The 25,919-nt window shown below is 37.4% G+C and overlaps 1 protein-coding gene across 4 annotated transcripts; it reads right to left on the minus strand.

Moving 5' to 3' along the window:
• Window positions 1-14: 14 nt before the first annotated feature.
• Window positions 15-25,919, minus strand: NEIL3 (nei like DNA glycosylase 3). 4 transcript variants are annotated; one of them, XM_054065032.1, is made up of 11 exons: window positions 25,796-25,919; window positions 23,923-24,038; window positions 18,226-18,360; window positions 16,957-17,170; window positions 15,701-15,775; window positions 13,096-13,262; window positions 10,417-10,586; window positions 6,943-7,201; window positions 4,919-5,093; window positions 3,940-4,096; window positions 15-1,898 (listed from the first exon to the last, which is right to left on the minus strand). In XM_054065032.1, exons 1-11 carry the CDS (start codon window positions 25,892-25,894, stop codon window positions 1,786-1,788), a joined length of 1,680 nt encoding a protein of 559 aa, XP_053921007.1. In that variant the 5' UTR covers window positions 25,895-25,919; the 3' UTR covers window positions 15-1,785. The 4 variants fall into 4 exon arrangements, with proteins under 4 accessions (XP_053921007.1, XP_053921005.1, XP_053921006.1 ...); XM_054065030.1 differs by having other exon boundaries at window positions 1,203-1,898; window positions 6,943-7,345; XM_054065031.1 differs by lacking the exon at window positions 15-1,898 and having other exon boundaries at window positions 2,882-4,096; window positions 6,943-7,345.

The raw sequence follows: 25,919 nt of genomic DNA on the forward strand, positions 1-25,919 counted from the left end.
GCTTCTGGAGATTTAAATAATAAAGTTCAAGTGCTCGAATTTTTTAATGTATTTCATGTATTGACGTAACAATAAATTAAAAATAAAGTGAATCCATCTTCTGCAATGAATCAGAGACTTTAAACTGAATTTGAAATTCATGTATATTAGGTAAACCCAAACATAGATTGTGTAGAGCATGGAGGGAGGGGGGGAATGGCAGTTGATTATTGTTATCAGAGGCTGAGTTCAGTACTGCAGTCCCTGGTTTATTTACATTCAAACCAGCATCACATAGTGACCACTCATCTAGACTGTTACATATCGGTTACTCTAGGACGAGGCTATGGAATGCCAGATCAAAAGCCTTGGAGAAATCCAGGTAGACAATGTCCAACTTTCACCCCACATCAACTGATGTTACTTTGTCATAGAAGGAGAATAAGTTTGTCAAGCATGAGTTGCTTTTGGAAAATCTGTGACTGGAATCAGCCTGCCTGGAGCACAGTCCTGTCAGCAGAATTTATGCATAGGCCATTTTTTAATCTAGTGAAATGTGCAGCTGGATTTACTCATAATCTGAGCTGAAAGCCTGGTTAATGTTAGCACAAAGCATTTGGATTGCAGGTGATTTGTTTAGTTGATCTAAAATTCAGATGGAGGTAGTATGGGTTGGTGTGAAGGACCACATGGACATATAATGTCTGAAGGAAGAACTTAGGTTTCAGCTCTCTCTGTAACCAAACAGGTGGTCTTCACTTTTCCCTTCAGTGTTCCTAACTGTAGTTTCATCCAGTCTTTAAGCTGGGCTTTGCTGCTCATCAGTGCCTTCAGAGAGGTCTTCCTTCACTCTGCCACCTCTCTGTTAAGGTCTCACCTGAAACCTTAGTATTAAAAGAAGCCTAGTGTTAGGATCTTTTCACAGTATGATTATACCATATGACTAATACCTAGAAGACAGTCATGTTGTTTGCAGTTAATTTTATAATAAAATCATAAAGCATACAAACTCTGCAGGGACCTGCACTTTGTACAGGAATAGCAATTCAATAAGTTAAATAACTAAAGCACTGACTATGTTTAAACAATACTCTGTACACTCTGAATTCTACTCATCCCTAAGTGTGCCTGTTGCATTTTTAATAAGCTTTTATTTGGAAAATAGTTTTATCATTGTGTTGGATTTATTTTGTTGTTCCACTAAAATACAGCATTGCACATTTCCACCCTTTTCTAAATGGATTTTGAATGCATATTTTCAGTATTCAAGTAAAAATTTGACATAATAAACAATCTTTCAGGCATTAGAGGAATTAAAAAGGCAGAAATGTAGCTTATTAAGTTACAGTAGATGCTGAACTCTGACTGCCATCAGCAAATGTCAATGACTAGGGAAGCGATTGTACCCCTGTATTCAAGGGTGAGGCCACAACTCAATACTATGTTCAGTTTTGGGCCTTTCAAGGCATTGATGTGCTGGAGTGCATGCAGAGAAGGGCAATGAAGCTGGTGAAGGGTCTGTGGCACAAGTCTTGTGAGGACTGGCTGAAGGAACAGGGATTGTTTAGTCTGGAGAAAAGGAGGCCGAGGGGAGACCTTATCGCCCCCTACAATTACCTGAAAGGAGGTTGCGGTGAGGCAAGTGGTGGTCTCCTCTTGCAAGTGACAGGACAAAAGAAAATGGTCTCAAGTTGCCTCTGGGGAGGTTTAGATTGGATACAAGGAAGAATTTCTTTGCTGAAAGAGTGGTGAAGCACTGAAACAGGCTGCCCAGGGAAGTGGTGGAGTCACCAGCCCTGGAGATGTTCAAAAAACCTGTAGACGAGGCACTTCAGGAGGAGGCAGTTTAATAGACATGACAGTGTTGGGGTAACAGTTGGATTTGATATTCTTGGAGGTCTTTTCCAACCTGAATGGTTCTATGGATTAAGAAAAATGCACATCTGTTTTTAACAAACAGCTGATTATAGAAGTATTTTAAGTAAGGGTATAAAAGCATGAAAACAGACAAAATCTACTGCTTCTAACCTGAATATCCCAAATTGGAAAACAAATTTTACCTTCAAAATGAAAGGTATACTCTACCTAAAGTTACTTAAAACAGTAATCGTAACTAAAGTGTTGCTATAAAGCAGAAACTGAGTATGGCATTAGCATTTTCTAGGTTTAAAATTTTTACTTCACAATTTGCATGACCTTGATTCAGTCCTTTAAAAACTATTTTACACAGCATCACAGCTGAGTTCAGAGAACTTTATGAGGTTAGCTTCATACTATATAAAGCCAGAAAAAAAAAAGTGTTTTCTGCATAAAGGTTAAAGACAGGTTTCTGCTATGAGTCATGCTAACACTTTGTAATGTTATTAGCTACAAAAAGCTCCCTAAAAAATGTATCTAAGATTACTTAGAAGTCAGCTTTACAGGAAGACTCCTTTTTAGTATAGAACTGCTATCACCACTTTGTTCAGAATGCATTCAGTCAGAGGAGTGGGAATGTCAGTCCTAATAGCCTCCAGTAGACACTGGCAATACGTCCCATTTCTCTTAGCTATATATATGTGTACAGGTTTTGTAACTGACTTTAAATAATAGGCTTCATGAAAGATATATAATATTTGGAAAGAATCCATCGAGCAGCGTAACGATTATAGCTTCTACAGTCCAATTAGATTAGATTGCCTTTGCATAAAGGAAAATTTTAAAAGATTTGAAAGGTATCAAAAGCTATTTGAAAAGAGCAAGAAAAAAAGCCTCTGAAAATGTAGTGGTTAGGACACGAATTAACTGGTTTCAATTGCACCATGACATGGAAGATTTAAATTGGATTGAAGTTCCACAACTTTCTGAGAAAAATTAAGTAGTTTTTGTCAATAAACCGCAGGGGGGGGGGGGAAAAAAAAGGCAGTTCGCTCTCAGAAATAACACTATTTCTGAAGTATTTGCATAGGTTGAGGACCATTTGCAGAAATTTTTAAAACTTTCATCTTGTGTTTTTGGTGGGAAGAAATGCTACTTCCAATTACTTCCATTAAAAAGTTTGTCATGCAATAATCTGTGACTCTATGGCCATATTTTCATTTGTTTCATCTACCTTATTATCTGTAGTACATGCTCAAAGATTTGAGGAGTTCTATTTTTGCTTTACTTTACGTTTGATAGCTTAGCATATTCTATTTACTCTTCCCCTTGTTTCGTCAAAGTGTAGTAAGGCAAGCAAATGTAAACTGAATTTTAACCATTTAGGAGGTAAGATTTTATTATGCATTACACATGGACTGGAGAAAAAAAGTTCAGTAGCGAGTAGACTAAAATGTGAAGACCAGGATTAAAGGTATGTAATTAAGAAAACTACAGAGTCACATTATTAGTTATAAGGCAGTTTTTGTTCTCTAAATTTGAGCAAGGTCACACATTCAGCTATGGTGAAATTCAAAGCATACAGTCCATTGCCGTTTCATTTTAAATTCTAAGGAAATAAAGCATAAAACAGTATTTAAAAGAGTATATTGACTTCTTATTCCCCTTTATTAAATACATATTTACATTTATGAGGAAGTCTACCAATTTAAAATACTAATTTAGATAAACTTATCCATTCTGTAAATCACATATGCTTGAAAATACACAGTGCTGTCAAACTTCACTGATGTTTACATGGAAAAAAGGAAACATTTTTTTTTATTAGAAATAACAGTATGTCACAATATATTGCAAGCCAGGTGTTTATTTCAAAATAATATGCATCATACAAGCAGCGTTTAGTTTTTATTGCACTATGTAAAATTACTCTTCCCAGACCTGCAGTTCTTTGCATGTTGGAGGTCTTTTAATTATGAACCAGTGAACAGGGAAAAAGACAAAACAAAACCAAAACAGAAATGACTAGGCAAGTTGTATGCATTTAAGACATCCCAAGGAGTAGTTAACAAGAGCATCAACATCAAGGAATAATCTGCATACCTGGCCCATTTTCTGCCCATTGGAAAAAGCCACACTGTTTTTCCTTCCCAAGAGGGCACACAAAAAAGTTCTTTCCGTTATTCGGACCAATCTTCAGCACAGTCTTCATAACACATCGCTTGCCATGGTTACAAAATGGAAAATTCAAGTCAGCCCACTGTCAAAAGAAACATATTTTAGGCACAGTTTTAGTATATGTGATGGTCATGAATTCCTTACTTTAAAATTGGCAACAGAAACGGATCTGCAGGGGAGGTCTTAGAAGAAACTCTTCCTAGTATTTAAGACAGTTCTAGCTTGTGATCAACAATGTTAGTTTTTTCTTTAACATTACTTGCAACTGCAAGCATTTTAACTGGAGCAACTTTAATTAATGTTAACACATAATTTACTTCAAATTAAGGCATTATGGTCACCACTGTCCTGAGTTCATCTGTTAGCTGCCTGGCAGTAGGTGACCAAGTCAAACTCTTCTCAGTCATGCACATTCACAGCAAGGAGCAATGGCCACTAGTTGCAGCTAGGAGGGCCAGGTTAGTTATTACTGCAGCAGTGTTGTCCAGGCAAATAACAGAATCCTCATCCTTGGAAGTTTCCAAGATTTTGGCTAGACAGAAACATGGCTGATGTCTAGTTCTAGAGTTTGCCATAGTCCTTCTTCAAGCAAAAGGCTGATCTAAACAACTTGTACAACTTCCTTCAAATCAACGTTCCTGCTATGCATCTGTTTTACATCACATGGAAGCACATTAAGAGCATTTGCACAAGCACAGTCCTCTTACTGCTGAGAAGGCATAACTAAAACTGTAAGTGTGTAACTACTGTTAAACCTTTTGGTTTCAATTCACTGTGAAAAAGTATTTAAAATTACTTCAAACTTTAAATGGATTATATCTGTCCATAATTACAGATTACTGGGCTAAGGAGGCTGCAGGAGTAAGTGCTTATTCAAAAACAGGCCTTGAAGTCTTATACATACTTGAAAGTAGTCACACTGAGTTTCTCTGGGTAAAGGACAGGTATAAAACTGCCTGCCCTTGTTTTCTCCATCCTTTCTTACAACTCTGAGGCTGCAGAGACGGCCATGTTTACTGCAGCGAGGATGGCGCGCATTTAACATAGAAGCATCATCTGTCATATTAGCTTGAGATGTGCTGTAAAGACAAGTTACAAAATGATGCCTGTGTAAGATTAAAGAGCTTACCAACCAAAAAACTCCCTCCTGCTATTACAATACTCAGTGTACTTTTTACACAGAGTGACAGAGAACTTGCTTCTGTAATGCAGTCTACACCTTTAAAGCTGAATCATTGCTAGTAGTGAACAGACAAGACTCTGTGCTTTTCTTGCAATTATTATACCAGTTTTACCCAGCATTAGCCCATGTTTTAAATTATTTCAAAGCACTCAAATTAATTTACTAAACAAAATAAACCTTAGCATCATTATTACACTATCCACCCCAAATTCCAACATACTCTAAAAGAGTATTCTGATCTCAGCAGGAAAAAGACCAATAGCAAGCAATTACTTCAGGCTGAAGGTATTTGGATGCTTCACAGAAAAGACTGTCACCTGCTTTACTAAAAAGTTACAGTAATGCTCCAGATCATATCTGGACAAGAAGGAATTTAGCTGAGGGAGTAGAACAGTGTTCTCTGAATGGCATAAAGTTGGGTTTTTTTTTGCTTTCTTCCTCATGACTGAGGTAGTCAGAGATTTTATGAATGCAATGTACAAGGCTTTTTTAAAATAGCATCATGAAAAAATTAATAGTCTGAAATTTATCTTTCCAATATAATTGTAGAGCAGAAAGCAGTGATGAAGCCTTAGTAAAAAAAAAAAAATAAAAAAAAATAAAAAAATTAATTAATTCTTATTATCAGCTTAGGAATTATGTTCTCTTTTATGTCTGGAATATTGCAGTCCTGCATTTATCAGCAATTTTTCTTCTGACACCTCATTAAAAAGAAAGAAAAAAACACTCTTTTATGTTCTTGTTTGTTACAAAGTGTTTGGTTTGGGTTTTTTGTTAAAACATTTAAGATGATGACTTTCTAAAACCTGCTTTCTTCTTTGCACTCCTCTGTATTCTCAGTTTTCCTGCCTAGATCCTCAGTTCTCTGTAGTCCTCTATTGAGACAGGAAGGAGAAAGTATATTCATACAGACTAACCTGGCTAGCCACTAAGATCCTTAGACAATGGAAGAAATAATTTCTGTATTTCAGAATAAACATATGAACAAGAATTTCGTAGCACATCCTTAATATTTCACATTCACCCTGCACAATTTACCACTGCGACATCTACTTTGCCCTCTCATTACTGTTGCGTATGTCCACCCAGCTTTTCCTTGACAACTTTAATAGGTTCTCACATTCCTCTCAGCTAGGCAATAGATGTGTCTGAAGAGGCCTATGTAAACAAAAATTCAGCATGGATAGAATGCTGAAGTAATTGCATATACGATGAGTATGAAACTTAAGAGAAAGTAGTGCTGGGAGGTTCATCAAGGTACTTGTACAGAGCTTTGTATCATGGAAGAATGTTGAAAACTCCTACTTGACAAATAAATTCAATTAGAATATACTAATTCACACTACTACTTTCCTTTTGTCATCTTTCACAATGCCTTCAATAGCTCTATAAGCAGACAGCAACTACAGTGCTAAGACCAGACAACTCCTTAGGTTGAACTCTGCTTCTTGAGCTATTAGAGCTGTACTGTCCTATTCCGTGGGAATAGCTGAACAATGAACAGCTGTTCAGATAACATTAGTACTGGCCAGATGCCAAAATCAGCACTTTTCCAGTGACAGCCTAGGTCATTCAGTGCTTCTGAAATCTGGCTATAATTTTAGCTGCACAATAATAAGTTACCTCTGGCAGAAATCCAAAAACAACAGTGTCTAAACCCAACAGCACAGTATTCCATTAATCTTTGGGGATAAAGTTGGTTTATAGGATTATAAAAAGACTTGTTTACATTTTAGTATACATACCTGATTCCTTTATGATATTGGTGAACAGAGGATAGATTATCAGTTTTCTGTTTCTTCTGTATGTGTTTGAAAGAGAGAAGTTGCTGAGAGGAGGACAAAGCCATAGCAATTCTGTGTGTTGAATGATCCTTGTCTATGCTTCTCCCTGACTGGTAGACATCGTTTTGGATTTGACTGCAATTCCTTTCTGGAGCAGTACATTGAGAGGCTCTACCAGATATTTCAGTATCATTTTTCAGAACAGCTTTGCTACCAAGATCTGTTAAGACAAGAGTTGTAGTTCCAAATGCAGCTTTCCTATTGATCTTTATTTCTGTGCTTGGTTTTCCAAAATTATTACAAGGGTACTTTATTAAGTTTATGTTAAAGGCTGCAGAATCTTCAACATTCTCTGTCTTTGGAACTAAGGAAAAATAAGTTATTAGTTATAATCGGTCTGTGTAGAGTTATACATCATATTTCTCATCTGTATTCATAAGTCATCATACAGGAAGGTTGAAAGTAAATTCATCATACCATCTTGAAAGAACTCAAAACCTGTCACAGATTAGATATAGTACCAAATTTCTTACAGTAAAAAAGCTCATGCGCTTTTGGAATCACATACAACATGTGTTTCAAGATACTATTACTACTGCTAATATAAGACCAGATGTGAATAGTGGTCTATAAATGAAAGCTCATGAAGAATTAGCCATACGAAATTGAATTTGGACCAGATATAGGGATTAAAATACATACATTTTTCAAAATGATCTTTTATATCCCCGGCACTGGGAGACTGCAAGGTATGGTACCTCCTAGCAGCAAAACATTATCAGTTTTTGAGGTACTGTTTTACTGTTGATGCAAAAAGGAATATTCATTTCTTGAGTTTACTAGTGCTTTCAGGGCTCCCCATCCTTTCCAAATGTTGTGTTCAAACTTATTGATCCATTACTTTAAGAGGCTTCAGAAGCAAGCACTTCAGACATTTACTTTGCATTTGTAATATTTCCTGACCTGAACAACAGTATGTTTCTTCACAGAATCAGAGGCCTGCCTAGTGGGCAATAGTCATTGGGGATAATTTATTAATGCCAGTTTACTAAATAAGGAGTCTGTAGGTAATCCTTCCCAAGAAAATGGTGAAAAGAAACTGTATGAATTCCTTATGTACAATCTTTAAGTAGCTGTGAAGCCATAGCATTGAAGAACAGAGTACTTTCTCATCCTTCATCTCTCTTCCTTACGAAGAAGAGGGAATTAAGCAGAAGAAAAATGGGTAGACAATGCATATACAAGGCCACACTCCCTCCAAAGGCATTCTCATTCAGAAACAAAATAAGAATCCCCACAGTTTACTTGCAACAATACTTGTTTCCAGCGTCCTTCCATTTTGTCACTGCTGCACAATAAAATATACTGGTTCCAGTACATTCAGATTTGTTTAAGAGAGAATAGAAGCTTAGCCTTGTATTTAGCAAAGAGGCAAGGACACTGAGATGTAATAGTAAATAGTTCTCTTTCTGCAGATTGAATTATTTCAGCTGTATAAGCCAGCAGCTAACTTTATGTACCAAGCATTCTGTCCTCAAAAGTTCAAGCATTTCTGCTGACAGTAGTTAGTTTTAGAAACATAAAAGACAAAAAATGAACAAAGTGAGAAGGCAAGGAATCTTAAAATCTGAAAAGAGAGAGCTAAGCAAAACCATGTTTAAGAAAAATCTTAAATATCAACTCCTACGGTGCAAAAATAACTCTTATTAAGACGAATTTTTGTAACGGTATTCTACGAAGATTAACACATCTTTAAATTCCAAGCCTGTTTTCAGTACTGGCATACAGCTAAACAAATGAAACTTGCAAGTAAAGGAAAAGGAACAGGATTTTGTTACAAAGCTTAAAATAAACCATTTGCAGACATGCTACTATAAATTTTAAGGACCAGCTGACAGTATTAATTCCAGGATAAATGTTAGTTGGTAAATCTGAGTCTGTGGACAAATTAAAACTTTGAGGTTTCTGGTGCTGGTTTTGCATAATTATGCAAGATTAGCCCTGGCTGGCAACAGCTGTCCTGTAAGGCACTAAGACATAATTTTACTGATTCTTGACCTGAAGAAATAGATTTTAGCTAGTGTAAACTATGAATGGAATGATGTGTGAAAGTCTTAAAAGGAATAACTAGAATGAAGCAATGCTTTAAAAAAGCATAGAGAATTATTTTGTAAAAATAGAGATCAGTAACACAAAGTCAGTTCTTCACAGGCTAGGAATTGGGGCACTTTGGGAAGTATGGCTCAAAGTACCATCAAAAGCTATGAGAATTCTGATTTCAGTATACATATTTTGAGTCATATAGTTAAATTCAGTGAACCTTTAACAACAGGTTGTGGAGTCTGCATAAAAACAAATCCTTCTGAGATACAAAAGCCTATATATTGTTTACAAATATCTTTCAATTTTACAGCTCTGAAGCTAGGAAAAAAAGAAATACGTTGTAGTATGAATATTTTGGCCACTTCATTGAGTAATCTGCTACACAATTTTAAATAAGTGGACTATTGGTTTTTGATGTAGAAGAGTTTCAATAGGGATAAAACTAGTTCTAGAACAACTTCCTAAGTTACACGCATGCACACGCATGCACATCTTTAGACTTGGTTTCTTGAAATATATGTAGCAACTCAAAATGTTTCAGAACAGTCTTGATTCAAATAACTTCCTGTAAATCCCCTCCATAGAGGGATATACTCACTTTTTCTACAGAAAGTAAAAAAGAATACACAGCTCCCTCCACACGAAAAAAAAAGGTCTCAGTGGAAAGTCTGTTCATAACCTCACTAATCCCTTCTTAAAATCTAAATTTCTATACAACAATGTGGAGAGAAGCTAGCATGTTACTCATTCTATCTTCCTGTCCCTTTCTAGGTCTCATTCACTGCTGCTTCTGCCCACCAGATCTAGATAGCACCATTGAAATCTCCAGAAAGAGATAAATAAAAGGTATAGAATCATCCTTACTCTGAACTTGGAGGAAAAAACACAGCCCCTGAGAAACCCAACTTCCTTTTCAAAAGGATACCAAAATATACTGCTTTTGTTCAGGTGAGAGTATGATAGTCACTTTTCTACCCCCTGGTGATTTCTCTATTAGACATATACTCCAAGCTTTTAATAATTTTAAGGAGCATTGAAGGAATGGCATTTTGTCTCACTCCTTGCCCCAGTAAAACCAGTAGTAATTGCAGAGGCTTGTCTATGTAACCCTATCTGCACACAAAGCTGGAAGACGAGACACTTTTAGGGCTTAGGACACAACAGTTTCCATGTCTGTATAAGGTTTCCCCAAAATCTGACTTTAAGTTAGCTAATGTTATATAAATATGATTCACAATGAGACACTCCTACAGTTCTATAATTCTAAAAACTGCATCAAAACTACAGTCCTCCCACCCTTCCCAGCAGAAGTTCCAGAGAAACTTTCAATACCTTCAGGCCTTGAAGTCAAACAGGCATCACAAATTTCAGCAGAAGGCTTGTTTATTAGGGTACAGCGTGCACACGTCCACTCCTCTTCAGATTTCTGAGCTACACGTTCATTAGAACATGACCCCCTGCCACATGCCCAGCCAATTAGGCTATTTCTAGTTGGCAGTTTGCTGTGAAACAAAAGAATGCTGTTAGTCTTTTGTGATGTTTCTTCTACAAATTGCCTTACACCACTATATACAGGGAGGCACAGGGCTAAAGAACAAGCAGTACGCAGTGTTAAGCCTGCCTGTCACAGCTTGGACAGCATGTCATGGTTATTTTGATTATTTGTTTTTTCCTTTACCTCAAGGGCAAATCTTTCCCGATGCTGAAGTAGTAAAACAAACAAAAATACTTAAACAAAAATGGACAGAAAGTTAATAATTAACTGATGTATGCTCCCGCACAATGCCTCGGCCTCTCTCAAATTCACTACTTTCTCCAAGCATTGCAGCAGGAAACTTGACAAGAAAGGGAGACTTTCAGTACTTTCCCCCCAACCCCTTGTGCAGAATGCTTGCTAACAAATGTAACTGTTAAGAGGCTGAACTACAGAAAGCCACACAATATAGCAAAAAAATTTTTTGCTATCATTTAAATGGCACCCATTAGACCACTTAGTCATTGTAACAGCCAACAGAACTGAATACCTTGAAAGTTATAAAGTTTTTTTCGTGTGTCACAATTTGCTGGAAAACTTTTGAACATTTAGGAGCCTATTCAGAATTAAGGATTTTCTCTTCAATTTTTTTTTGTTTGTTTTTCATTTTTTGGTTTGGATTTTGTTTACTCTCATCAGAAAGATTCAGAAGTGTCCTAGCTGTAACTGGTGAGCCAAAGCTGTACTCCAGGCACCTCTACATTTTTTAAAAATTTATTTTCATGTAAATTATACCTCCTATATTGATAGGCTGATTTAGAACCACAGTTACTATTTTACAGTTTTACAGTTACAGTAGCTGTATGTCACCAACGTCTAGATTTGTCATAGTATCTGAACATTGCTAGCATGCTAAAGGTAACTTGAACACACCTGTTCGGCACATTGCATATGTAAATTTTTTAAGTACTATGGTTGATAAGTCATCAAGCATTTTTCTCCATAGTTTCTGTGGAATTAAGTACTTTTTTGAGACTTAATCCTAAAAATTTAAGCACTTCAATTAATAACGCAAATGCTGTACTTGGGAACTGTTGTGTCACTCCTTACACCTATCAATTATTCCCTAATCATCGCTCTCCTTAACAGGCTACATTTCTAAGATAATGGTAAGGATATCTACTATGTACTACATCTCACCCACGACAGGAAAACTAAGGAAGATAATGAGAACCGCTGACATACCAGAAATCCTGTGCTGTCAAGAGACAGAACAGACATTGTTTAATTATTTGTTTCAAGAAATCCCACCACCACCGCCACAACACCCAACAAAAATCCAACCCGCTACTTCTAGAACAGAGAGAGAAAGATTTTGTTTTTCTTGCACCATTTTCTAGTTATCTGACTCAACAGAACACTGCTGTCTTCCTATCCTTCTGCAAAAGATTTCTCATTATTACTTTCTGAAAATACAGTAGACTGGGGTTATCAGCATGTGAAATATTTATCTTCCATGCTGCAATTTTCTATATTTCATCTGTACTCAAAGGCAATTTTTAAGCTTTAAGTAAAATCCCTTCAGCTGTCTGAATCTTGAAAGAAGGTGGGAGACAGAGAGAGATTAATGTGTTCTGTAAACTTTACTTTAAAAAAAAAAAACCAAAAAACCCATACACAAACTAATGAAGGCAGTTTGCAAAGTGAAGCAGTGCCTTTTGATAGACTGACAGAGCTCAGTATAAAAAGGCAAGATTCTGAAACCTCAGATGAAAATTTTCAAGAATACCATAGAGTTATGAATAAGGTCCTTTTGGAACTTTTAGCTTTTGACCCTTTGTGATATCAAATGTATTTTTTGCTTTTCTAAAATACAAGGAGGAAAGCTGCTGCTAGCACAATTTATGTGGAACTGAAAGTGTCTCTGTGGCAAACCTGTAGTAAAAGCTTTCCAAATCCAATAAGGAGGAAGAGAAAAAGTCATAAGCCCTACAGTATTTGCTTCACTTTGAATTTACTCAAGTTTTACTTTTCCTCACTGCAACTCTACAGACAGAATAAAATTTCATACATACACAGCTATATAGGTATTCCAGGACTGAAGTGGCTATCCTGTGGGAAAAACAATAGAGACAAATTCCTACCTCCTCCTTTTTTTTTTTTTTTCCTCTCAGTTATGTGTAAAAATCCAAGCCTATTATACTGGTAACATCCAGAAGGGGCAATTTTTCCAGAAGTGGTGAATAATTCTAAGTACTCTGAGTTGTTTTATAATTCCTACATTTGATTAGAGTAATAGCTATTTCATAAGAGACGAGGCCTTTAAAAGAAATAGCATCAAAGAATCAAAGCTTATAACTATTTTTAAATATCAATGGTCAAAACATTTTTCTTTTGCAAAGTCAAGTGAACTTAGATATAAAATGCACGAGGATCCATTCTATTTGAGAAGTGATATCCTCTTACTGTAACAGCACCTCAAGGTACTTAAGCACTTTGATGATTAAAAGTGTTATAAAGTTATTACACTGTCATACCGAACATTGACAAGCTGGGGATCCGCCTTTTGACACTGCGAGCAGAAGTAAGTCATCCTGTTATTCTCTCCTAAACGACACACAGTGATCTTCCCGTTGCACTGACCACAGGCTGAGCGCTTGTATACTTTGTAGTGTTTGTAGAGTGCAGACCCAGTCTTGCGGCACTAAAACAGAAGACGATTAAAACCTAAAGTTAGGGACCCAGGATGAATTTTGTATCAGTCTTCGGTTCAGCTGACAGTAACATAAAAACTGCTACATAAACTGACAGCTCAATGACTACATAAAGATATTTAAAGCACACTCGTAAGGGCTATCATTTGTATTTCATGTTCTTTTATGAATAGAGTTTAAACCAAGTGGACCACTGTCTGGAATTCTCCACATAATGCAATAAAAGACATAAGATGAAAAAACATACTAGCATGGTGCAAACAGGGAGCTCCTGAATTCAGCTGGACCAGCTGGGTCTAATTCAGCACCATTTGTCTTTGACCTGGCACCTACAGGAATATTCTTAAAAAGCTGATGACCTCCAATCAATGTAGCACAGAAAACAAAAATAAAACAAACATAAAACATCACCTTAAAAAGAACCAAAAATACATAGTAAAGCCAGGTCAATCTGGGTTGATCAACCTTCCCAAAACCTAAAGTACTGTGCAAAGCAGAAATATTCCAGAGATTCTGCAGGAGTCAGATAGTACCCAGTAAAGTTGCTCAACTTCACCTTAGCTCCAGCCATGCCAGACAAGTTGGCTCATAAAAAGCCACTTGACACTATGGCAAGCTCCCAGATCCTGGCAGAAAGTCGTATTAAATTAAGTATAGTACATGCCCAAAGGCCACGGTGGCCTAAAGAGCCTCCAGAGGGCTGACAAGCTGGCGCATTTCATGAGACAATTTACACAGAATCAGTATAGACTGGCAGGAAAAAAAGCCAAGCCAAACAGAAACACAAAACCAGAAACTAGAAAAGCCCAGCAGAGATGCAGCCAGCTCTGAAGAGACACACTTGTTTCTGCACTACCCTCACAGTTCCTTGGGCAGAGTTCAGATGACACCACAGCTGGCTCAGAATACCAGCCCAGCTTTGGCAGGGTTCAATAACTCTAGCTCCACAATGCACAAAGATCCTGGAGTTTTCCCAGTCTTTGAGCACAGAGTATTTGTTACTGCTGTGCTCTTATTCATCACCCTTATTGAATGAGTATGCTTTTGCCAGTACAATTTAGTAATTCAATCAGAATGAATTGCTAATACATACTCGTATGAATGTTACAAGCAGTTTGCTTTCTCCTCAAGATTTTTCCTGAAGGTTTACAGCTGGTTTCCTCTTAATAGTTTACTCCCATCCAGTTATTTTAAAAAAACAGACAAAAGCAGTAACTTTTACACAAGCAAGATTCCTCATCTTTGCATCTGTAAAGTGTGTTACTACAAATGATACAGTATTATTACTACAAATATTCTACAATAGTCTATTAAAAAATGATCAAGCACTATTCCTCTTATTTTGGGATAAAAGACTTTGGGGAGCAGGATAGCTCTCTTTTAAAACCATTTGACTGGTGAACACTTGCTATACAACTGACCTACAGAAAGGTTAACCTGTTTGCTTATTGTCAATCTAAAAGCATATGACACAAATCTCCTAGTATTATAATTGTTGCAGAACTGGAAGCTCTCTCTCTACTGGTAGACTTCACTAAGTAGTGTGGGGAATGAAAAGATTTCCCTTGCCAACAAACTATTCTTCCGTGGCTGGGGGAAAGCAAACTATTAAAGAAATTACGGTTTTAGCCTTTATGAGTGAAAGAAGGTATTAGGAAAGTTAGATGCCCTCCTCCCAGCCTACCAAAAAAAGAATTTTAGCAGCACTAGCTTCTTGCCTTTCATGAATACCAAGAGAAACAGACAAAAATTTCACTGCTGCTATTCCTTTCTCTGCTCACAACTTAAAGAAGAAAAACATAAGAATTAGGTCAAATTCTCTCTTTTTTGGAAAGTTAAAGAGCAACCAGGAATTGCAAAGTTTAACATAAGAAAAAATTAAATTCTAGTGAAATTGTGGCAGCAGGGAGAAGCTTGAATTTATTTCACTTTAGCAACCAAAAAAGTTGTTTTGGTTAGAAAAAGAAAGATGAAGTTTCAATCTATTTAGTCCAATAAATATACTCGCTATTACAAGTTCCATAAAGGAAGCCGCACGAATTACCTTCATACTTCCTTGGGGCAATCTCCAGTTCCCAGTTTGAAAAGTGACCTTTATGTTATCTTACATATAAGCGTGCTTAACCTACATCAATTCTGACATGTTCACAGTGACATTACAGCACATGCACAGCTGCACTGTACTGGCCCTCAGGGAGCATCTGTCAAACACTTCTGCTGCCGCTGGGCCAGCCTATGTGCATTCTTACAGCCTAAACTCCCCCACCTTTCCATCGTTTGAGAATTCACAATTAACAAAGAGCACACAAACCAACGTTCCTATTACAACTTCCCTATTACAACTTTTCACCGTTTTTGCTAGATAACCACACATAGCTAACATGCCAGAGTTAAGTTCTAGAGGTTTCTCAGAAGTGTGTATCAATACCTTATAAAAAAGCAGGGTAAAATCACGTGTCATTTTCACCAAGTGACATATATGCTCATTTGTCAGTTGACAAACCTGTAAATAGGACAAAAATGATTTTTAGAATATTAGAATGTTAAGGGACAACAGCAGAAAGACCTATAACGCTGAGTCACTTTGAACACCTTCAGCTCATGTGGAATTGCATTGCTTCCCATGACGATAATTCTCTGAATTCACATTATATATATCATCTCAGTAATTTTCATATTCTATACTACACAAACTCATTGTCTGAATACCAAAAAATGTGCTTTGTGTCATCCATATAACACACTAGGTAAAAATTTCAAGTTTCCTTCAAACTGAGGAGAGTTCTTGATCACAGGAATCATGTGGAGCTGGCAACTAATCCCTCTTAATTTCCCCATGGATTATGAAATGACCTATCTATCATAGGTGAGAGATCTTCAAGAAGAACACTTGAGCAAAATGGAATCACACTTACAGAGACTTATCAACCAAAAGACAGTTTTGTTAAGAACACAAAATTTTAATTCACATTTTTCTTTCCTCTGCCAGCTCACATTGCAGGTACAATTAAAATCCTGACTGATCCTATGAAGAACTTTCAGAAACACTTTTCAAAAAAAAAAAAACTTTCAGTTTCTATCTTCACTAGCTTTCTTTTACATTCCATGCAATCTCAATCTGTTTTGCAAACATCAGACTTCTTTTCAACCAAAAATCTGAGTACGCACGCTTGAGGATCTTAAGAAAAACAAGCTCAGTAAACAATGACAGAAAAGGAAATCATGCCAGCTAGTAGGGCAGAAAATGGGAAGGAGCTGCAAAAATAAATCAACTCTACCACATAAGCCATTTTGGGTAGTAACTGAACAAAGAAAACCCGAGTACTCTTTCCTTTATTTATATGCTGACAATTTAAAGGTAGCACAACAGGATGCCAGACAATGTTGGGATTTGAAAGTTAATTGAATTCTCTAATAAGAAGAGTTTTCAAGTTCTGAGAGACAAGGTTTAGCCTCACAAAATATGTCCACTTTGTGAGGCAGCAGTAGCAGCAACAAGTTCCATGGAACGTCATGACAAATATCTTCAGTTACAATAATATTTGTTTAGTGTCTTAGAACAACTTAAGAAATTACAGATCATAAAGCAAAGATAAGAAGACTACAATATATTATATAAACATGTATTTATGTTCTTAATACTTTAGAGTCATTTAACAAAAAATCTTCAGACATTTCACCCACCTTAAGAGCTGGATGGAGACCACTGTCAAACAGTGCTTCATTTTTTATTATATTTCCCACTCCAGGTAATACTGCTTGATCCAGCAACACATCACACAACATGCGGGTTTTCTGCTGCTTAATCTCACTTTCTGCTCTTAAGAAGCTAAACTTTGGGGAACAGACATCCAAGCTTTCCATCATTCTCACTTTCTGCTCACTCTCAGCAGCACTTCTAGAAAAGAAAAATACATAAAGATTTAGTTTTATTTTAATTATATGCTAATATACCAGTACAGTTTAAGAGACAACATGAGAGTATAATAGAACAACAAATGCAAATAAGAAGCCATGAAAATACCAGTGGCAGGAAGAGGCACAGAAATTCCATTAACCCGCGCCCACCAAAACCAGGTCAATGACAAATGCATAGAACATGCACCTGGTCCAACATACAAGAAATCATCCTCATTCTTTTCAGTTTGAAAACTAATTGCTAGGTCCTTGCTCTAAAACTACTTCTAACATGAACAGACCATGTGTTTGGACCATCAAGCATAACCAGCTACATGTTTACATGGTCCAGTAGTTACAACATGACAACAAAAGATATTTTCTGAAACCTTGATTTTATTAGGCTAAGGAAAATCATAAACTGAAAAACAAATAGGCTGAACATAATACAGTACAAGTCATCTCAGACTTACATAAGCTTTCATTTTTGTAATATTAAATAAGCATATATGTGTTACTTGAATTTACATGCTCCTTTTCACACAAGAGCCTCAAATGCTTTAAAATTAAGATTGTTATATAATTTTTATTTGCAGTGAGAAGAACAATGATAGACAAAAATGTCCACTTGATCTCTATTAGAACAATTATACCTATTTGCTTCTAAAAAAGAAAATAAAACCACAACCTTGACAGTATAAAAATTTTAAAGCCGTAATCTTCCTTATACTTGTTAAGGAAGTGAGACTTGCATGGAAAATGAAGCAATGGCGTTCAGCATTCAGATAAAAGGATGGAATTCAATTCAACTTTCACTCCCAGTCTTGACACTATCTGAGGCTATGGCACAGAACTACTTTAACTGTATGAAAATTCCAATGCATAACTAAGAAAATTAAAATATCACACCGATTTATATACAATATGTTTAGAAAGTTTTATTTTGTTTCTTTGTGGCTATGATGGCTTTCACCCAAGTGGTTAACAATTTGTGTGTGATTTTTTCACTATGTTCTTAAACCAAGCTGTGTATAATGTGCTTAGTTTCTGCTTTACCTATACTCTGCTGTCACCTCAAAAAAACAAACAGTATCCTCTGCAAGCTGTATCTCCAAAACTGGTGGTGCTCCACTTCTGTCTTTGCATCCGTCAGGATTAATGCGCATGGAACCGTTCATACCAAAGTGAATCCTTGGAGAGAAAGAGTTCTTGTGGGTATTTTATCTTAACAATGTTTCCAAGTATTGAACTAGTCTATTTTGTAAAGCTACAAACTACTCTTACCTAACCAAATCAATAAGTATGTACATTAATTCTAGGCATTAAGTGTAACATAACACTTCAACAAAGTACCTGCTTGCATAGTGCTTAAATCCCAGAGAAGCACCCTCCCCAAGTCAGAAATACTCCAAAACATGGCAGTTTTCCAGTGGTCTTCATAATCCATTATACAGAAGTCAAACCTGTTCATTAAGTAAAACAATTTTCTGGTGTATCACACTTAGATTTTTTTCACTTAACACACTGGTCTTCCAATATAGGTTAAGTCCTCAAGGAGGCTGAAAGAAATGAGGCTACTTTACCACACAATTTTCTGTTAAATCAGGCAGAAGTCACATGGTACAAAAGGAAAGATTTCAGTCCTCACATTGACAACTTTGTTATCATATCAAAGCTGCTTCTAATAAATCCACAAAAAATAATTAATATCTGCCATATGTTGTTTTCTGCTTTTCTTTGCCTAAAACCAAGGCAAAACCTACAGGTCAATTAAAAATTAATAAAAGAGAAAATGAAATATGCACAGATGGCAATGGAGTGGAAGAGATTCTTTCAAGTGTTGCTTTTACAGATCACTTGTGCTTCAAGAGATTTTACAATTTATAATGTTTTCTACTGAGAGCCAGTTACTTGGGCAAAGGGCAGTTTTGACTATGATCTCCTACATCTATTTCTTACAAGTTCACTTGCTACATTCAAGACCAAAATAAATATAACATAAGAAAGAGAGCTCCCTACTTCTACATATTGTATATCAGGAAAATGTGGATTATTTTGTAGCTACAAAAAGATTTAAAAGATGAAACTGTGTTACACTTCAGGAAGGATAGGCATTTTAAATATTTACACATTGGTTAAGACAATATTTCATTAAAGTCAATTCTTTATGTAAGTTCCTTATAGCATTTATACATATTTTCAATTGCTTAATGCATTAAATACTTCCAGAATGTTTTATGCAGTTTGGCATCTTCATGGCCCTCCTCCGGATTCACGCTAATTCATGTCCTCCTTGTGCTGAGGACTCCAGAACTGAACACAGTACTCCAAGTAAGGTCACATGAGAGCAGAGTAGAGAAGAAGAACCACCTCCCTCAACCTGCTGCTCACAGGTCTCCACTTGGACATTGAGCCATTGACCATAACTCTGCGACCATCCAGCCAATTTCTTATCCACCAAGTGGTCCATCTGTCAAAACCATGTCTCTCCAGTTTAGAGACAAGAATGTTGTGCTGGACAGCGTCAAATGCTTTGTAGAAATTCAGGTAGATGATATCAGTTTCTCCTACCTTATCCACCAATGCTGTAGCCCTATCACAGAAGGCCACCAAATTTGTCAGGCATGATTCATCCTAGTGAAGACACATCAGTTATCACGAATCACCTCTGTACTTTCCATGTCCCTCAGCAGAGTTTCCAGGAGCATTTGCTCCACGATCTTGCCAGGCACGGAGAAGAGACTGACTGGTCCGTAGTTCCTCAAGTCTTCCTTTTTTCCTTTTTAAAAAGTAGGAGTTATGTTTTCCCCTTTCCAGACATGGGAACTTCATTGGACTCTGCCACAACTTCTCAAATATGACAGACAGTAGCTTAGCAACTTCATCTGTCAGTTTCCTTAGGATCCACAGATGCATTTGATCAGGTCCCATGGACTTGTGCTCTTTCAGTTTCCTTGGTCTTCAACCTGATCTTCTCCTACAGTGGGTGGTTCTTTGATCTCCCAGTCCCTGCCTTTGCCTTCTGTGATTTGAGCTGTGTGGCTTAAGTCCTTGCTGGTGAAGACTGAGACAAAAAAAAAATAATTCAATACCTCAGCCTTCTCTCCATATTTGGGGTAACCAGGTCTGCCGTTTCCTTCCAGAGAGGGCCCACGTTCTCCCTATTCTTCCTTTTATCACTGACATACATATAGAAGCTTTTCTTGCTGTCCTCAATGTCCTTGGCCATATTTAATTCTATCGAGGCTCAAGCTTTCCTAACCTGATCCCTGCCTGCTTGGACAATTCCTCTGTATTCCTCCCAGGCTGCCTGTCCTTGCTTTCACCCTCTGTAGGCTTCCTTTTCATGTCTGAATTGGTCCAGGAGTTCCTTGTTCGCCCATGCCAGCCTCCTGGCATTTTTGAACTTAAGGCCTGTTGTTCAATGATAGCTATCAGTAAGGAGTTGATTATTGCTTTTTGCTGTTTTCAAGTAAAAAGGTGAGTTTTTAGAACTTTCATGCTGCACAATATTGGAAAGATCTGCTTTTTTTAAAAAACAAACATTTTTCCCCATAAAAAATTAAAAGATTAGTAGCAGCACAGTTGAACTATTATATGGAGATGTAAGACAACAGAGACAATTCACATTATCAAGCACTAGGAGTCAAGATATAATTTCCAGTCTCTTTCATAACTGTCTGTTTTCAGTTAAGCAAAAACATATGTGCACCACCAATTACCAGAAACTTTTCTAAACCATTTATGACTCCAAATTTACACTAATAGCACACTACAGAAATTAAATCAAGGACAACCTTTCTCACATAGCTATAATGTTTCCCTGACAAAACATACAGTCCATGCAAGCCTCTCCTGCACAACTCACAACTATCAGAGATTTTTTTTCCATTTTCATTGATTATTTAAGTGATTTTCAAGGCAAAATTGAAAAAAAGGCTTCAGATTGAAACAAAGAAACAAAGAAACAAAACCAAAAAAAAAACCCCACTTGACTTTCTTCAATGACTTTATTGTCCTTGTTTAAATGGACATCAAAAAGTAGAAGTATTAATTACTTCAGAAGGTGTCATTGCTCATTTGTACTCAAAAAAAAAAAAAAGAAAAGAGGCTTCTACTGCCCACCGTGGATTGCAAATATACAAGTAATACTGAACTTCATTTGCTAATCACTATCCACAGCATGGCAATACTTGAAAAGTATTCTCCTGATTTTCAAGTCAGGCAAGCAATCAGACAGTAGCCAAACTGCATAAAACAATTTCATGGCTAGGTTATCTCCTCTCACCAGGCAGTCATTCCCCACTTGAGAAAACCCAGGAGCATAAAATGAGTAAATAACCCTTCATGGCCCAGTCATGTCTGACAAGACATATCTGAATAACATTATTCCGGCATGACTACCAGCTTTTTACAGGCAATTTTAGCATACAGGAAAAGCTGGTTTTGTTATGTTGAGAAACTATGTAAAAATACAGAATCTGTCTAATCAGTAGCCCTTCTCATGACAAGAAAATCATATATTTGAGAGCTAACCTGAATAAATAATAGATCCTCTGAAGATGTATTACTTATTTCCTCTCCTAACAAACAATCCTGGTAGCCAATCTTAATCTGATGCATTTTCTGAGGCCTTCTGCCTCCTCTCAACATCTTTAAGATGCACAATATACATTTTAAAAATAAGAGAATGGAGATCTTCGTTATAAAATAATAATTAACTTCTTCCTCCAACATAGAGGAAATCTTTCTAGTATACAACTTCTACAGTATTACCAACTAGTGACATGACAAAAATGTCTTAAATACAGTTTCTAGAGCTACCATAACTGATGAATTGATGAAACTTTTATGCTCATTATCAAAAAATAACTGAGGGTTGTTTTCATTAAGTACAATAAGTTATTGCATTGGCTAGCAAGCTAAACGACTATTTAAGATCTTCCATGATCAAAGGATTATATTTTCCATACTAGAACTTGGCCAGATTTTCTTTCTATTTGAAGAAAACTTTCACAAAATGCTTACTCACATTCCTTAGTAATAGCTTTTTTCTTCCAATAAAGAAATCCAGTCTGTTGAAACAATATTTTCTTATTGTTCAAGTTACTCCTTTGCTTATCCAATCAATTTGGAATACATACAATAGTAATTTAAAAAAAGGCTAACGCCTGAATGAATTACCTCCCTTGTCTTTATTTTTTAATCTTCCTTTATAACTGATTTATCATTTTCTTTTTAGTTCCTGCTTTTTCTTCTCCATTTCTATTTAAGAAAGCACAATACAAAGCAAGAGACACTGATGAGGAACATAATCCTATGCTTCATAAATATGGGTTGCTTTAAACACATAATTGTCCTACTAGTTACTTGTATGATTACGACGTAAAGTCTCGTATGTACTTGTAAGACTAGTTGCATTTCACCAACAGTAGGACAAATAAGCGTATAGCACTATATATGGTAATCAGCAGGCCCCTGCTACCAAAGATCAGTCTACACATCATCCCAGGTAATTACTAATATATCACTGCCTTTATTTATCCAGAATGCATCCACTGTAAACTGTTATACTTGCAGCCAAGCATTTTCAGTTCCATCTCCCTCCTATAACATCAGTACCACTGGCAAAATATTATGTCACAGAGTTGTAAGGTATTAATTGATATTACCAGTTTCGAGTGAACAAAATTCATGACCTTTGTTCATGATCAGTTACTAGGTGACAGACTACCCTTAACGTAGAAGTGATATTGTTTTCCCTTCTAAAGACTTAGAAAGATTAGAATTATGTTGCAAGTAGAAAGGTAAAAGAAAAGCTTTAGATGCAAGCCATAGCTATTAAATATAAGGGCCTTACTTAAGTAATCTATACTAATTATCATAAAGAATGAGAGGGGATTTTTTTTTAATAATCCATCACCGTGCGCATTTGGTTTTACTTATTTTTTAGTTGACTTGGCAGCACAGAAGCATATTGAGATAGAAAAAGTGAAACAGATTCCAAATACAACCTTGGTGGCTATACAAGAAGATGTCCAAGGGGTTAAAGCATACAACAAAATCCTAAACACGCCAACAAACCCCTAATAAGCTTTGAAAACTATGAACAAACAATGATTTGGCAGTTTTACCATTCATTTAGGAGACAGGGTTTCACTGAAAAGTTAAGAGGTAAATTTATGATAACCAAACCATTCACCTGCCAGATTTCAAAGATAGTTCTAAACCAAGGGGTCATTAATATTTTTTTAAAGAAAGAAATCAAAGCAGCATAAATGCATACACGCAGAATATTTTTAAGTTGGGCAATTTTTTCACACAAGTTTATTACCAGAGCAACTAAATCATTAAAAATTAAGTACAGAATCTCAGTCTAAATTTCTGAGGGAAAGTTAAAAAAAATTGCAAGTGCAGGTTGTAGTGGCAGATATTAAGTAACTGTAACTGCAAGCATTTCTCCAAGTTCTGTCCCTAGAAAATGCAATTTCCTGTTTGAAACAAAGCGTTTCAGGGAACGACTGTCCTTTTCAGATACCTTTGCATGGAATCTTAGACCAAGAATAAAGCAGTAAATTATTCGAAAAGGTAAGTGACTGTTATCCAGTATTTTCCAGCACTCCAGAAAGGATTCTGAGAAGTTTCTCTGTGACACTAATTTTCAAATTTCTGAAACAAACATTAAGCAAGAACAAGATGACCCCCCCAGATATGTACAGTCTGAATGCATGAGGCCTTTTGCTTGTCTCTTACCTTAAAGCTTTCTGATCAAAGTACATAAAAAGCTCCTTTCCCAATGTCTCCACACCCCTGTAAACATGTCCAATAAGAAAATCGTGACCAGAGGTCCTCTCCTCACTTCCAGCAGTCTGAAAATGAGTACACACACACAAAGATTAAAAACAGAATTTATACTACTTTGATTCTAGTATCTGTACACATTCAGCAAGTAGCTGTATGAACTAATTTTCCAACTTTGACAATATTAAATGTTTTCTCCTTAAGCAGCTCTATCAATACTATGAGACTATTAACCCAGGAATCAGTCACTGTAGTTAATGCTATCATAACTTAGCTCATTCTTTTTCAAACTGAAATAGTATGCATTTATCAAGGTATTTTCCGAGTTTTCCTTCAAGTCATGAATTCACACTAAGAGTTTTAGGCTGTTGTAAACTAAACAGGTATAGTTTAAATATTAAATACTTGTCAGAATGTCAATTCTGCCATTTGCAGATCTACATCCTTCTCCCAATGCCTCATCTTGCAGTTTCTATCCAAGTTAATAATACGTTTTCAGTGCGTGACATAAGGCATTGTGTGTTACAGAAAAACCTCCACTAAGACCACAGAGATATTTCTCTCATTCTACTGGTTGAAAGCCTAACACTGGGAGGTGTTGAACAGTAGCTGGAACACTACCAAAGGAGAAGAAAAAGATAAATCTGAGTTTGAAGCAATAATCTTCTCTTGCTTAGCACATGAAACTCCACTGCAATTATAAGAAGGGACATCTACAGGTTATCTGGTCCAGACTGACTAGGAATAGGCAGCCCAGTTCCTTGTCCAGTCAACATGAGAACAGCTCCAAGGATGGAGACTCTCTTGTCTCTGTGCTCTTATTCCAGGGCTTCACTATTGTCATAATGAAAAAAAATTCCTAATAGGTAACCACAATTACTCCGATTGTTGTTTGCATCTGCTTCCTCTCGCCCTACTGTACGTCTCTGACAAGAGTCTAGCTCTGTCCCTCCCATACTCTCCCTCTGAGGTAGCTGAAGAGAGCAATAAAAACCCAGTACACTTATCTTCTCCTTGTGCATCATGTGCTTCAGCCTGCTAATAGTTCCAGGAGACTCACTCCAGTATGCTACCTTTTTCCTCCTGGGAAGCTAAAAACTGGACACAGTAATCCAGATGCAGCCCTGCAGGTGCTGAACAGAGGTAAGATCTACTCCCCTCAGCCTGCTGACTACACTGTAGTTAGCACAGCCCAGTCTGGAGCAGGCCCTCTTCCTTCTAAAGGCATGCTCCCTAAATACCTTTTTGTCTGTGGAGTAGTTTACCACCTGACCAACAGCCAGGCCTGCACCACTGCATGACGTAATTTTGTCCCAAGTACAGGACTCAAAGCCACACGAATGCTGTCTGCCAGCCCATTTTTCTCGGCCTGTCAAGGTCCCCCTCTCCCTGACTAACAACTCAAGTTCCCCAGAACCCCCTGAAACCTGCAAACAGTATATTCACTGTCATCACAACCTTAACAGTAAGGCACAGATATACATACAGGTATGTCCCCTGCCCTAGGGCCCCACGCTCCCCAAGGCCCCCACGCCTCTCCCCCCCCAAGGCCCCCTCCCCAATGCCCCCCCGGCCTCCACGTGTGTGTGCACCCCAAGTTCCCCACGCCCATCCCCCAAGACCATCAGGGCCTCCACACACACGCCCCCTCCCAAGTTCCCCACGACCCCCCTTCCAAGACCGTCACGGCCTCCACGTGCCCCCCTCTCAAGCCCCCCCCCCTCGGCCCCACGGCCTTCACGCACGCACACACCCCACCACCACCACCACCCCCCCACCCCCCCCCGCCAAGGCTCCCCAGGGCCTCACGGCCGTCCCCTCTCACCGCCGGGCCGCAGCCCCGCACGCCGCGCACGGGCTGCCCCGTCCGCACGCCGCGCCGCAGCCTCTCCCCGCAGAGCGCGCAGCCCGGTCCCTCCACCATGGCCGCGCAGCTCCCAACGCCTCCG

Source organism: Cuculus canorus, chromosome 4 (genome assembly GCF_017976375.1).
Source record: "Cuculus canorus isolate bCucCan1 chromosome 4, bCucCan1.pri, whole genome shotgun sequence".
In the NCBI taxonomy this organism is placed as follows: domain Eukaryota; kingdom Metazoa; phylum Chordata; class Aves; order Cuculiformes; family Cuculidae; genus Cuculus; species Cuculus canorus.